A 14,823-nucleotide genomic window follows, 5' to 3' on the forward strand; every position below is an offset into this window, starting at 1 on the left:
AAAAAAAATGGAAGGCAAAATAAAGACAATTTTTTTCATTTTATTATTTTTAAAATTGTGGGTACATAGTAGGTGCATATATTTAAGGGGTACATGAGATGTTTTGACACAGGCATGCACATCACAGAGAATGGGGGGGGGGGTGTCCATCCCCTCAGGCGTTTACTCTTTCCAATTACATTCTCTGTTTTAAAATAGATGATTTTTATTATTGACTATAGTCACCCTATTGAGCTATCAAATAGTAGGTCTTATTCATTTTTTTTCTTTTGGTACCCATGAACGATCCCCACTTCCCCCCAAAAACATATTTAAATGAACCTCAAAACTGAGAATGCTGCTCGCAGACCTAGATGATGGCTTGCTGCCTCAGTGCTGAGCAGGTTGGCTTCAGCCACCATCAACGTTTCCTTTCCTTGCTCCAGGACACCAAACTGGTTGCCACAGATGCTGCAAATCCTTGTGGTGTTGAAATGGCCCAGTGTCCTGTGCTAAGAAGGGGAACAACGGCCCACTCTGCCTGTGATCCATTATAGTTGTACCACAGCAGAATTGCTAGAGCACCAAAGCGTTACCTGCAGCCTCTTGCTCCCCAGGGGGATCATACACTATAGGGTGGTCCAGCCAGGGAAGTGCATCTAGCTGTACCATACTTTACTGGGAACTACAAACCCCCTTCAGACATCTGTCCTCCTGGTTCAATTCAGTTTGTAATGCCTGGTTCCCTCTTCCTTTGGATGGATTCTCTCTCAGGGCCCCACAATTCTATCTTGCAAATTCTCCTGCCCTTCAATTCTGGTTCTGTTTGGCAGAGAATGTTAAAACTTCAGTTATGGACATGGTACGTGCTCTTGTCTCAGGAGGCTTCTCAGCATCTGAGGCAGATACTGCTGGCTACCCTAAATTTTCTTTTAACCTTAACAGAACCCACATTTTTAGCTGGACACATTACCACTTGTATTAGTTTGTTTTCTGTTACCTACAACAGAATACCTGAAACTGGGTCATTGACAAAGGAATTTGTTACAGTTATGGAGGCTGCAAAGTCCCAGGTTGAGTCCACATCTGGTGGGAGCCTTCTTGCTGGTGGGGACCTTTGTGGCATCCTGAGGTGGCAAATATTCATATCGACCCCCAGGAAACCGATTTAACAGGGGGCAGCAGTTCTCTTACCCCCCAGTCCTTCATCCTGCTGCTTCGACTATGGATGTGATGGCTGGATTCCAGCAGCCACACTGAAACAGAAGGATGAGCTGGAAGGATCCCCGGTCTCTCATAATTTCATGGAACCGTCACACCAGTCCTGGAATACCTACTTTCCAAAGTATTTTATATAAAATAAACTTATCTTGCATACCCACTGTCCTAGTCAATTTGGGCTGCTATAACAAAATGACAGGGCCGGGCGCGGTGGCTCAAGCCTGTAATCCCAGCACTTTGGGAGGCCGAGACGGGCGATCACAAGGTCAGGAGATCGAGACCAGCCTGGCTAACACGGTGAAACCCCGTCTCTACTAAAAACAAAATACAAAAAACTAGCCGGCCGAGGTGGGGGGGTGCCTGTAGTCCCAGCTACTCGGGAGGCTGAGGCAGGAGAATGGCGGGAACCCAGGAGGCGGAGCTTGCAGTGAGCTGAGATCCGCCACTGCACTCCAGCCTTGGCGACAAAGCCAGACTCCGTCTCAAAAAAAAAAAAAAAAAAGACTTAGACTGCTTAATTTATAAACAGATTTATTGTTCACAGTTCTAGAGGCTGACAAGTCCAAGATCAAGGTGCCAGCAGGTCTGGTGTCTGGTGAGGGGCTCACTGCCCACAGGTGGTGCCTTCTCATGGCATCCTTACACGGCAGAAGGGCAAGAGGAGCGAACGAGCTTCCTCAGGCCTCTTTTGTAAGAGCGAGCACTAATCCCATTCACAAGGGATCTGCCCCCATAACCTAATCACCTCCCAAATGCCCCATCTCTTAATACCAAACACATTAGAGGATTTCAACATAGAAGTTTTAGACACAAACATTCAGACCACAGCACACATAGCCCACAGCAACCGTGTAATGAGGGAAACTTAGGAGAAGCCAGGGGAAGGGGAGGGGATTTCATTGAAGAAGTTGGTATTGAACTCATCAGTTTTTTTTGAGATAGGCTCTCACTCTGTTGTCCTGGCTGGAATACAGTAGTGTGATCATAGCTCACTGCAGCCTCAAACTCCTGGGCTCAAATGATTATCCCACCTCAGCCTTTTGAGTAGCTGGGATTACAGACACACACCTCCATGCCTGACTAATTTTTAAACATTTTTTTAAAGATGGGGGTCTGTTTTCCCAGGCTGGCCTCGAAATCCTGACTTCAAGCAATCCTCCTGCCTCTTCCTTTCAAAGCATTAGGATTGACAGGTGTGGACAACTGCACTTGGTCCCAGTCTTTCTAGTTTTACTGGTAATTCAGCCCCCACCCAGACCCCACTGTAGAGAAGTGGGGCTGACTGAGCGAAGGAATGGGCTTAGCCAGTTCTACTTTCAGGAATAGCAGAGCAAGAAGCCCAGCACTGACCTGGCCTGGGAAAGTGATGGAAGCTTCAGACCCAGCAAGACAGAGCGTGGATTCTCGCCTGCGGCACCACTGCTCTTTCTAAAGCATGCTCTTTTAGAGTTCCATGGCGTGACAGCCAAGTCTCTAACCCTCTCAGTACAACAGAGCAGGGAATGTTTTGGACACAATTTGGAAAGCATATTCCTGTGGGGAGGGGATTATTTTTGTTTTGTGTGGTTTCTGGCTAAGAAGCAAGTTATTATCAAGAGCAATTGTCAATTAATTATATACTTCACTGCTTCTGGCCTATATCCAAGATCTCTATTTAGCCACTCAATGATGACGGATGTTCTGGCAGAGATCCAGGACCAGCCAGTAACAGAACTACTTGGATCAACATCTATAATACTGTTTCAAGGCCGGGCGCGGTGGCTCACGCCTGTAATCCCAGCACTTTGGGAGGCCGAGACGGGTGGATCACGAAGTCAGGAGATCGAGACCATCCTGGCTAACACGGTGAAACCCCATCTCTACTAAAAATACAAAAAACTAGCCGGGCGAGGTGGCGGCGCCTGTAGTCCCAGCTACTCGGGAGGCTGAGGCAGGAGAATGGCATAAACCCGGGAGGCGGAGTTTGCAGTGAGCCGAGATCGCGCCACTGCACTCCAGCCTGGGCGACAGAGCCAGACTCCGTTTCAAAAAAAAAACAAAACAAAACAAAACAAAAACAACAAAAAAATATTGTTTCAAATTGCAAGCAAAGTTAATTCCCTTATTTCTCTGAGGGTAGGGGAAGAACTTGTACATTTGTGTGTGCTGCATTCTGTGGAGATGGACAAATCTGAGTACTGCTCTCCACCCACTGCTGAGCCTGTATGACCCACCCAGGTAGCACAGAGCACAGTGGTGGAGAGCAGACTCTGGAGGCAGATTACCAGGCTCAGCCCACCCTGACAGTTAGCCAGCTGCCCTTATGCAAGTTACTCTACCTTGGGTGTCTGTTTCCTCCTCTGCAACATGAGAGTCACAACAGTAAGTTCCTCCTAGGGATGCTGAGAACACTACACGAAGCAATGTACAGAAGGGACAAGAATCACTACCGGCTCCCTCCAGCAGAATCCTGGGATTTAAGCAGGACCCAATCTTGCAATCTCAATGTCCAGCCAGTGTTCTCTCTCTTCCATTCTCCTCCGAGGCAAACCATCTTGGCCCTTAGGCGTCTTCTGCCTTATATTGACGTGTGGGTATCCCGGGTAACTACCAGGACTGCATCTCCCTGAAGGGTAAGGACTAGGTCTGATACTCATCTAGTGGACACTCAAATATTTTGCCAGTTATATTATTAAGAATTTTATTTTTGAGCATTCTATATACATTTATAAGTGTACATATGGTGTATTTCATGTACATGGATTAGGAAGTTCTTCAAGGGCAACATTCAGTGCCCACTGGAAAATTTTCTACAAGAGTAGAGTTTGGAAAATAACAGATCAACTTAGCAGACTAAAACTATACACTGATACGAAGAATGGATATAGGTTTTCTCAATCCAGAGCAGTACCCTCACCCGCTCTGCCCTCCCCTCTCCTAGATGGTCACCATAGGGCAGTAAGGTTTCATCAGTCAAGCACAGAGCTTCAGGGCGCTGGCTCCCAGACTGTGACGGAGAGAAGGAAAGAGCAACAAATAAACAGGCACGCTGGTAGTTGGCTACAGTCTGGGTAGAAGCCCATGGCATCTTCTTCCACCCAGACTGGGGATGTCCCAGCAGCTGAGTAAGTGACGGGCCTCCTGACTTCTCCACAGCGAACTCAATCTCCTTGCCTCACAAGAACATCAGAGAGGTCCTCTGTTCCTTCCAGCTTTAGATTCTGAGGCAAGACCAAAACATGCATGGACTTTGGTATACTGAGAATAAAAGAATCATCAATTCCAATCACAGTTACAAGATAGTGACTACAAGAAGAAAGTCTGTCCCATGATTATAAGAAAAACTGTTTCATAGCAAGTATAACTTGCATGAAAAACTGATTCCCAATCCTTGTTACAACAAAATGACTTAGGTAAAAAACCAAAAAGCAAGCCTTCCCGGGCTCTGGTTCCTGCAACCCACCCCCTATAAAGGGCCTAAGAGCTGAGCCGTCTGCCCTGAAGATGCTCATGGACCAGATGGGAGGTCATCAGGAGCCACAACACATACATACAGTCATTCGTGCCCCCTCATCCTCGAGGGATGTTCCAAGGTCCCCTGGTGGATGCCTGAACCCATATAGTACCAAATCAAATACAATGCATGATTTTTATGTATATGTATATACAAACATACCTCGTTTTTCCTATACACATACACTTATGATCAAGTTTAGTTTATAAATTAGGCACAGTAAGAGATTAACAATAACTAATAATAAAATAGAAAAATTAAGTCAAGTAAGAGGGAGTGGAACACAAGCACTGCAGTACCACAACAGTTGACCTGGGAACTGAGACGGCTGCCAAGTGACTAATGGGAGAGCCGTGTCTGCAGTGTGGATCCGGTGGACACAGGGACAGTTCAGATCCGGGGCAGGATGGAGCGGGACACTGTGACATTTCATCACACTACTCAGAACAGTTGCAACTTAAAACTTATGAACTCTTTATTTCTGGATTTCCACTTAGTATTTTCAGACCATGGGTGACTGTGGGTAACTGAAACCATGGAAAGTGAAATTGTGGAAACAGGGGCACTACTGTATTAACCCTGTCCATGCACACCTCCTCCAGGCACCCCCAACTGCCCCACTGCCCCATCCCTCCATTAGTTCCTGACAGCAGTGCCCTTCTGCCAGTCTCTGCACAGGCCTTTCCCTACCTCCCTCCCAGCTCCTCCCCAACCCCACGCAGTGTTTCCCTCAGGACTAAGCAGCTGTGAGACACCTTTCCTGACGAACTTCACCACAACCAGCCTGCCCTGACTCTGCACCGGAGGCAGATGGGATGTGCCGGGCTCAACAGCCACTTGCACCTTTCCCTGCCATTAAAGACGGAGCGCTCAAGTCATACCTCGCAGGTTTTCTGCAGCTCAGGTTCTGGAGGCCGCACACTGCTGGCATGTAGGCCCATGAAGGCAGAGGGCCTCACGCCCATCACCGGCTGCTAAGCCCCACACACTGCCTGGCTATGTGAGGCGAGATTGTTATCACAGTGGTGGGGGAATAGACTCCAGACAGGAGAGAAACAAGTCCAAGAAGAGGTGAAGTTCTGCTGTGAAGTGTTGAGAATATTTCTCTTGGTGGCTCTAAGCTCCGAGTTATCACAGATCCCTGTAGATTACCACAGTAACTGTTGTGGCCAATGTTCCAACCCCATTTTCTCAAACAACCCAAAGCCAGGCCCCAGCAATGGCCTCGGCACTCAGCCTCACAAGTCATTCTTCAAACCCCAAGAGCTGTGGGACCCTTAAAACAAGACTTGATCACAGCAAAATGAACGAGGCTGCACTGCCACTGAGAGCAGGGGTGCAGAGCTGGGGTCGGAGCAGCATGGCCTCAGTGAAAACGACCTCAGCGAAGCCGCAGAGTCACTAATGTATCTTAGCAGCGTTGTCCTGGCCTGACTCCTTAAGAAACAAGTGAGGGCCATGAAGTCACTCTCTCAAGGCAGGTTTCTGTGGAGAGACACAGCCCAGAGAAGCACTCTGACCTTCAGGCTGGGGCTGATGAGCGAAGGCAGTAACACTCTTAAAATGGACTCAGAAGGTTTCTGAGCTTTGGAGGCCAGCCTAGGAGCCTGGTGTGCTAGGAGACCAGCACCCATGTGGGAGAGTCACCAGCACCTATTTCCACCAAGATGGTGTGCAAACGCGATTCCAGGCTTCCCCCGACAGTTCTCAAGTCAGACAGATGGATGGCCTGCACACCACCCACCTCAGATGGTGTATCCTCAGCAGAGCCACTTATGAATTTGTCAGAACAATGATAATACTATATTTCTTAATTTTTTATTTTCTTAGTCATTCTCTCTTCACATAGTTTGCATGTGACATTGGATACCTTAGGATGTGTCAGGTATAGGAACTACCACCTCCTATAACCACGGGCTTGTCTGCCTTCACAGGCTTGTGAATGGGGCACGTCCTCTCTCCACAGTCACCGGTCACCGTCTTACTGCCCCCCAACAGCAGCCATGCAAGTTCAGCATTCCTGGGTTAAAACCATTCCCAAGGGCTCTGATGTACAATCGTTCCTTCTTGGGAACTACACTGGGCTCTTTTGTTTAGGCCTCAGGTTTGAACACCCAGACTGGTGGTTACGAGCCCAGTGGTCAGTACAGTTGTCGGAGACATACAGCACTTGGTCCTGGCCCAGTGGCTCTTCTGCACCTGTTCCCCACCCAGAATCAAAACTAGCTTCTGCTATCTGGACAGTTTCTTCTTCTTCATGAGGTTGTGAGCTAAGCAACGTATTGACAAGAGAAAAACTGGTCTCTGACTTCCAGTGGTAGGTCACTGGGATTGGCTGATGGCTGTGCCACACAGGCCAGGGCAACCTCTCTCCGAAGCAGACTGAGACCTGGAAAATGGAGCCAGTCCTCACTGCTCCTGATTTCACTAGGAGGCCAGAGGTCACATGTTGGCACATAGGAAATCCTGGCTGCTTCCACCAGCACCCCATTTTTGCTACCATTCCATTCCCATAATCACCCACTAAAACCGCACTTCGGCATTCAGACAGTACCTGCACGCCAGTGCCCACCCCTCCTCCTGGGGAGCTGACACTGGTGGTGCACACCATGGCCATGGTGCCCCAGCCCCAGGGTGGTGCTTGCCGCACACGCCGTGGCCCAGCCCATAGCCTCTACTGCAGGTGCCAAAGGCTGCGCTGTCATCAGCTGGCTGGGGACCCTAATGGACACCAAGTGTTTAGCGATGCCCAAACGTACTCTTCTCTTTCTGCAACTGTTTTCTTTCCATCCTCATCTCTCTCCTCTTTCCTCTGCCAGGTCTTCCATATGTCTTGACTTTGGTACAACCAGGCTTTGGCCTTTAAAGTCTTTGACACCCAGTGAAGTAAAAGCACGTTGTGTTCTTAGGTTGGGGAACTTACCGATCACACTTCCGTCATCTAAAATCTTACCATTTGGGTCCTCTGTGCTATTTTCATTGCTAATCGAACCTGATGGGTTTTTCCTAAGTTACTTCTAGGTGCCTGGCTAATCATTTGGGTTGAAGGTACCACATGAGTCACGGTATTTAAGAAATCCTATGGTAGCCCATGCAAGATCAAATAAAAAGCTAAATGACTTGACATAAACAGGGAATACTCTAATACTCCCCTGCTTACCTTAATTACCTACCTTTTCATTGGCTAAATGTAGGAGACAGGCAAAAGCCAGAGGTATGGAGAGGTTCTGAGCCATCACAGGGGGCAGGCTGGAAAGAAAGGGGCAAGTATTTAGGTCACTGCAACTGTTAGAACAAAGGCTCATTCATCAAGTATGAATAAGTCACACAAGCAATGACTAATGAGAAACAAATCTTTCAGATGCATTTTATAAGCAGATTTTTCTAGTTTCTTATTTGAGATAAAATATCTCCTGTTACACTCTGACCACTGGCACAGAAAAACACCTTTTTTAAAGTTGGTCTGTATTAACTTATCTATCAACACAGAGAGAAAACAGAACAGCCACTACAAGGGTCATAGGAAATAGGCTGTGTGTATGTGTGTGGAGGGCCCGCCACCCGGACAGCTCAGAGGAGAGGAGGTGAGCCCCCACAAAGCCCCACGCCTGCCAGCCCGCACCTCCTCTGCAGGTCCTTCGTGAGCCCGCTGAGCATCTTCTTGTCAGCCACTTCTGCCAGGGCCCCTTCTTTTCCAGCTTCCCTGTGGTTTGCCTAACAGAAGCACATTTACAGGTCGGACAGTTAGGGCTAGTGCACTTTTGAAAGAGCAACAAAAGGCCGGGTGCAGTGGCTCACGCCTGTAATCCCAGCACTTCGAGAGGCCGAGGCGGGTGGATCACGAGGTCAGGAGATAGAGACCATCCTGGCTAACACGGTGAAACCCTGTCTCTATTAAAAATACAAAAAAATTAGCCGGGTGTTGTGGCAGGAGCCTGTAGTCCCAGCTACTTGGGAGGCTGAGGCAGGAGTGAACCCGGGAGACAGAGCTTGCAGTGAGCTGAGATAGCGCCACTACCCTCCAGCCTGGGCAACAGAGCAAGACTCCGTGTTAAAAAAAAAAAAAAAAAAAAAGAACAAAAATAAAATTGTATCACCAAAAAGTCTATACCTAAACGAAATGAAAACAAATTTCGTAGTTATTTTGAAGAAAAAGGATCTACAAAGGGAACCAGTGTCTCAGTTCTGCTCTAATGACATTGTGGTGAACATGGATGTCAATGGTCAGCATCACCCTGGTAAAGCAGACACTACAAAGGTGTCCTAGGGTGCTCTGAAAACAAACAAGAAAAAAAACAGTAATACAAAGTCATGATTTTTTTGTTTTTGTTTTTTGAGACGGAGTCTCGCTCTGTCACCAGACTAGAGTGCAGTGGCGCGATCTCACCTCACTGCAACCTCCGCCTCCAGGGTTCAGGCAATTATCCTGCCTCAGCCTCCTGAGTAGCTGGGATTACAGGTGCCCACGATCATGCCTGGCTAATTTTTTGTTTTTTTTTTAGTAGAGACGGGGTTTCACCATGTTGGCCAGGCTGGTTTTGAACGCCTGACCTCATGATCCACCCACCTTGGCCCCGCAAAGTGCTGGGATTACAGGTGTGAGCCACTGTGCCTGGCCAAAGCCATGACTACTTGTAGCTTCAACTGGACTGCACTGCTAAGGGCAGCACAAAATTCATATTGAAAAGTCAAGTCAAACGTTCCACTTAAGACAAAGACACACACTTGCATCCCATTCTGTTCTAGCTGATAAAACTTTATAAATATGACTGAAGCTTTCTCTGATATCCAGCTTAGGGCCCTCAATCAACTTACCAGTTTCCATTTCTCAGCTACAAAAGGTCTAAACTCAGAATATTACCTGAGAAGAAGGAGTCAGAAAGAGGAAAGCATTCTAATTAACTAATACTTCCTTTCATTGAGGTGGACCAAGTTAATCAAGGTTTCAACTTGTTCTGAAGGAGAAGCAGAATCTGACAATATAATAATTATTTTTCCACTATCTTCCTACTGAGAATACATTCCTGAAATCAGAAGTATTAGATCAAAGGGTTTAAACATTTCATAGCATATAGCAACTTAAACTGTACCAGCAGTGAATAAGGACTCCAAATTTCCCTCCTCACTAATGGAAAACAGTTGAATTACTAAACCTGCTGCTGTTTTACAGTAGCATCAGGATTGCTTCACTTGTCTTTTTTTATTACCAGCAAGGCTGAATCATGCCTTACACACTAGTCTGCTATTTGTATCACAGTCTGTGTGATCTGCCTGCTTGTACACTTGGTTCATTTCTCTCTTAGAGGCATGATGTCTCCTTGTATTTTTGTTTTGTTTTTCAAGGATCTCTCTCTGTTGCCCAGACTGGAGTGGAGTGGTACGATCGTATCATAGCTCACTGTAACCTCAAACTCCTGGGCTCAAGTGATCCTCCCACTTCAACCTCCCCAAGTGCTGGGATCACACGCGTGAGCCACCATGCCCAGCTCTCTGTATTTCTGAATGAACATTTCTGCCTTGGAGGCATTGCCCAAATCGAGGTGTCTTCGGCTGTAGACATCAACCCCTCCCCTCCCGCATGCTGGGCACCTACAGAACAGGCAGAGCATCTGACCTCTGCATCTGCCTCCTTTCCAGAGAGCGCTGTCAGCAGACTCCACATGCTCTGCTTCAGCTTCTTCATGTCCATCTTTTTGGCAGTCTTGGCATAGTGAATTTCAATTTTATTCACCTGAAATAGGTATATGACAGAGTAAAACTAAGCAGAATAAAGAAACTTTTACCATTAATCCATTGTAAAAACAAAGGTTTGGAGTTCAACTAAAGAAGGAATCCAATTTCAACCAAGGAGCTACAGAAATCTGTTTTTTGTTGTTGTTATTGGTTTTCTTGTTTTGTTTTTGTTTTTTTCTGAGAAGGAGTTTCACTCTTGTCACCCAGGCTGGATTGCAGTGGTGCAATCTCAGCTTACTGCAACCTCCACCTCCTGGGTTCAAGTGATTCTCCAGCCTCAGCCTCCCAAGGAGCTGGGATTACAGGTACCCACTAATTTTTGTATGTTTAGTAGAGATGGTGTTTCACCATTTTGGCCATGCTGGTCTCAAACTTTTTTTTTTTTTTTTTGGGGGATTGAGTCTCACCCTGTTGCCCAGGCTGAAGTGCAATGGCACGATCTCAGCTGACTGCAACCTCTGCCTCCCGGGTTCAAATGATTCCTGCCTCAGCCTCCAGAGTAGCTGGGATTACAGGCACCTGCCACCACACCCAGCTAATTTTTGTATTTTTATTAGAGACTGGGTTTCACCATGTTGGCCAGGCTGGTCTCGAACTCCTGACCTCGTGATCCGCCCACCTTGGCCTCCCCAAGTGCTGGGATTACAGGCGTGAGCCACTGCGCGTGGCCTCAAACTCCTGACCTCAGGTGATCCACCCGCCTTGGCCTACCCAAGTGCTGGGATAATAGGCGTGAGCCACCGAGCCCAGCCCAGAGCTCTCTTTGGACACTAAAATAGAATCCCTCATATCAAATCTAATTTCTTTTCGATCAACTGCAGTCTGCATTAAGGCTAACTGGAATTCTAGAGTGTAAAAGAGATAAGTGAATCAAATACTAAGGCAAGCATAAAGCCTTCCAGCTAGTATGGAAGAAATAAATGTTTAACGCATGATAGTTTAATACAAACTGAATTTGGCCAAGATTTTTCAGAGCCACACAGTTAGCTAGCCTTGCTGAATTAGCATATAAATTTATATTCTCTGCCTGCAGCCTTCATTCATATGCCTTATTTGGGTGACCAGTTCCTCCCAGGTTGTCTTTTCAAGGTCTTTGGAGAGATGGTCAGAGATGGTCAGTTCCACACAACCTAATTAGCATCAGCTCACTCTCACAACCCTATTTAAAACTCGGAGCAACAGGTTAAAATTGAGAAGAAAACAAGCTCAGACTGCCATGACTCTCATGTAAGAGGCAATTACACAGACTTCAGGCAAACAGTGTAATTCTCTGCCGTTTCATCCGTACCTTCTGAGGCTCAGCTACCAGGTTTGACTCCCCATATGTTGTGATGTCTAATCCTTGGGCTTCCGGAGTGTCTCCATTCTGTTGTGCCGTCTTAGGTGGATGGCAAGGAGAAGGTGAGAGGTCAGAGTTCCCAACTGGTCCCATGAATAAGTCATCAGAATCTTCATCCTCACTGTCAGCAGCCTGGGCAAGAAACAGCTCTTTGAGTTTGGTGGAAGCTGCCAGAGGAGCTTAGAAACACCCTTGAAATGGACTCCGTGTTTAGGACGCAAGAAGAGACCATCTGATAGTTCACTGAATGAGTTACACCGCGATGAACTTCTCGGTGCCCCTAGTTGTCATCCTGTTTTACATAAACCCTGTTAGAGAGGTGTCTGTTATCAACCTAAGACCCTTCGAGTGGGAGTTAAAGGAATTCAATAATCATAATTGCCACTATGTCCCCCCTTCAGCTTCTCACTGATTTAGGATTTCATTTTACAGGAAACATTCCTCAAATACCGGAGACATGACCTGCACATATCACCCAAGGAAAGCACAGGAGATTCCTGGGGCCATCTGGTCAGTAGCAGGGGTACCACCCAGAAACAAGTGAGAAAGTCATTTTCGGGATCACATCCAGAGTGAATGTATCAGTATCTGGGGGCAGGGGGTGGAGCTGGGGGACACAGGTCCGAGGTCAGTCTTTAAATAGGCTCCCTGGGTGATCTGTATAGAAGTTAAAGTTGGAGAAGCACTGGTCGAAAGGTCAGTCTGGATTTTCACTAAAATATAACAGCCTAACTCTCTTCCGAGTAAGAATATAAGGTGAATAAATTTTTTTTTTCCAGTTCTTTTCCCCCTTTCCACATACAGGGGCACAGATGAAGCCTATTTTTCCAGTTTCTGTTACCTGTATCAGCCATCTCATCAGTAGACTCAGAGAAGGGACATGGAAATTCTTTAGTCTAAACCATGATCTACAGATCGGGGATGGCTTGTACAAGTTCACGACAAGCTTGCAATATGAGAACGACATTCAGAGCTAGAAACCTGGTTGTCGGAGATACACCCCGAAGACTTATTTTTCACCACACCAGATCACACCACCTTCACATGTCTATGCGTTTTGTCTACCCGGCCAAAATACTAGCTCGTAAGAGGACAAAGTGTTTATATTCCTTTGAAATCCCACAACAGCCAATATTAGTACTTTGTAGCAGAGGCTAAGCACTCATTCACATGTGGACGCATTCACTCGAGTGTGGCCATTTGCTTCCTGCATGTAGGATGTGAGGTAAGGCAGGCCAAGGGTGAGGCTGTTTCCGCGACTCTGCTCAGCTCCCAGCACTGGGTGGAAGGCAGACCCTTCACCCAGAAAACCTCTACTGGATTCAAAATTTCCAACAGTCTCCCGCCACATAAAGTGGGGACATGGGAAGCAGAGAAAAATGACTCCCTGGCTTAGAAGAGAGGACAGAGCCCCTTTCCACCTTCACCTGTAATCCAGGGCAGAAGTTGGAGGTGTCGTTAGGGTTGTTGTAATCATAGTCTTCAATTTCTTCATAATGCTCAGTCTCTGCCCTTCGGCCCTGGGCCATCTTAAGTAACTAAAGGAAAGAATAAATGCAGAAAGCAATTTTTTTAAAAGCTACTGAACAGGTTAGAGAATTAAATCTTAATTCCTGTGCCCAATCTCCCCGTAGAATTATACCATTTTAGCGTCAGAAGGGCCCTCACAAGTCATCTAAGTCTAACAGACTTTTCCACTGCACAGCGCAAACCTGGAGTAGCAGGGCTCAGTGTCTCTACTCATCCCAAATAAACCAGAGGAGCTCTATTCTGTGTGACTGGCGGTTAGGCCTTCTGCACAGTGTTACTTGAAAAAGAGTTCCTTCACTAAAAACAAAAGTTGGAAAATCTACCCTCCGGCTTTCTGAAAGTCAACTTGGTGCCACTTGAACAATTTTGATAGAAAACCCATTACCTTGGATCATGAGTAAGGCAACCTCACTGTATAAAGCAATTGGTGAGTAAATCCACAACTTCAACGAGAAAGCAAAGGAATCAGTCGGGCGCGGTGGCTCACACCTATAATCCCAGCACTTTGGGAGGCTGAGGCAGGTGGATCACCTGAGGTCAGAAGTTCGAGACCAGCCTGGCCAACATGGTGAAACCCCATCCCTACTAAAAATACAAAAAATTCACCGGGCATGGTGGCAGGCACCTGTAACCCCAGTTACTTGGGAGGCTGAGGCAGGAGAACTGCTTGAACCCGGGAGGGAGAGGTTGCAGTGAGACAAGATTGCACCACTGCACTCTAGCCTGGGGCAACAAGAGCGAAATTCTGTCTCTAAATAAATAACTAAATAAATAAATGGAGAAAGCAAAGGAAACAAGAAATAACTAAAAAAATGTTGAAACTTCACCAAAAAATTACACCCACTGCCCCCTAAATTTCAGCATGGAGGCTTCAGTTTCCAGCATTCTTGCCAGGTAAAATATTTCTGAGTGTTTACTGTGTGTCCATCATACAAGCCTTTCCTTTTAGCTTTCTTTGCCTTATCTATTTGATTTCCTGGCAACACCCCTTGGCTAACACAACCCCTCCTCACACTCTCCCCTTCCTCAAAGGCACTGCCTAACCGTCACACTATCAGCCACTTGAGACCTTGCGTGCTTAAAGGAACCAAGAAATGGGCTTACCCTGGTGCCTGGTTTGAGGTGAAGCTGGACCAGAGTGTCAACATCGTAGTGGAAATCTGTAGGAAGGGTGGTAGCTCTCCAATTCTGGTTCTCCAAAGTGGACTTGGTCAGAATAGTGGCAGCCTATAATTTTTATTTTTTAAAAGGTGTTTTAGGCATTTTAACAATGGGCAAAACATCTTACTTTTTTAAAGCAGTCTGGGAAGGGTTTGGGCAGCATGAGTCTACCATCACTCTCGTAGTTCTATGTAAAAAAGTGTTTTGCTAGCATTATTCTTTTTATTCTCAATTTGATTCTTTCTGCCACTGAGTTTAGGACTATTTCTCAATAGTGCCTTTAGGGAACAAGGAAGAATGAAACCACCTGTTTGCTCTAAGAATTAATTTTTTTTTTTTTTTTTTTTTTTTGAGACAGAGTCTTGCT

At 46.5% G+C, this 14,823-nt stretch overlaps 1 protein-coding gene across 5 annotated transcripts in view; it reads right to left on the minus strand.

The window, feature by feature from the left end:
* Positions 1-3,852: 3,852 nt before the first annotated feature.
* The window catches only part of NCAPH (non-SMC condensin I complex subunit H), a 37,157-nt gene continuing 26,186 nt past the window's right edge, over positions 3,853-14,823 (minus strand). For 4 of the 5 annotated variants that reach the window (XM_023211477.3, XM_023211479.3, XM_023211480.1 and 1 more), the window contains 7 exons: positions 14,400-14,522; positions 13,193-13,303; positions 11,715-11,897; positions 10,308-10,424; positions 8,316-8,407; positions 7,867-7,942; positions 3,855-4,400 (listed from right to left, as the gene is read on the minus strand). In XM_023211477.3, the coding sequence (XP_023067245.1) occupies positions 4,341-4,400; positions 7,867-7,942; positions 8,316-8,407; positions 10,308-10,424; positions 11,715-11,897; positions 13,193-13,303; positions 14,400-14,522 (762 nt within the window). In that variant the 3' untranslated portion in view covers positions 3,855-4,340. Of the gene's footprint in view, positions 4,401-7,866; positions 7,943-8,315; positions 8,408-10,307; positions 10,425-11,714; positions 11,898-13,192; positions 13,304-14,399; positions 14,523-14,823 lie in introns of all 5 variants that reach the window. The other variant, XM_023211478.3, reaches the window with a different exon arrangement.

Source organism: Piliocolobus tephrosceles, chromosome 15, assembly GCF_002776525.5.
Source record: "Piliocolobus tephrosceles isolate RC106 chromosome 15, ASM277652v3, whole genome shotgun sequence".
NCBI lineage: Eukaryota > Metazoa > Chordata > Mammalia > Primates > Cercopithecidae > Piliocolobus > Piliocolobus tephrosceles.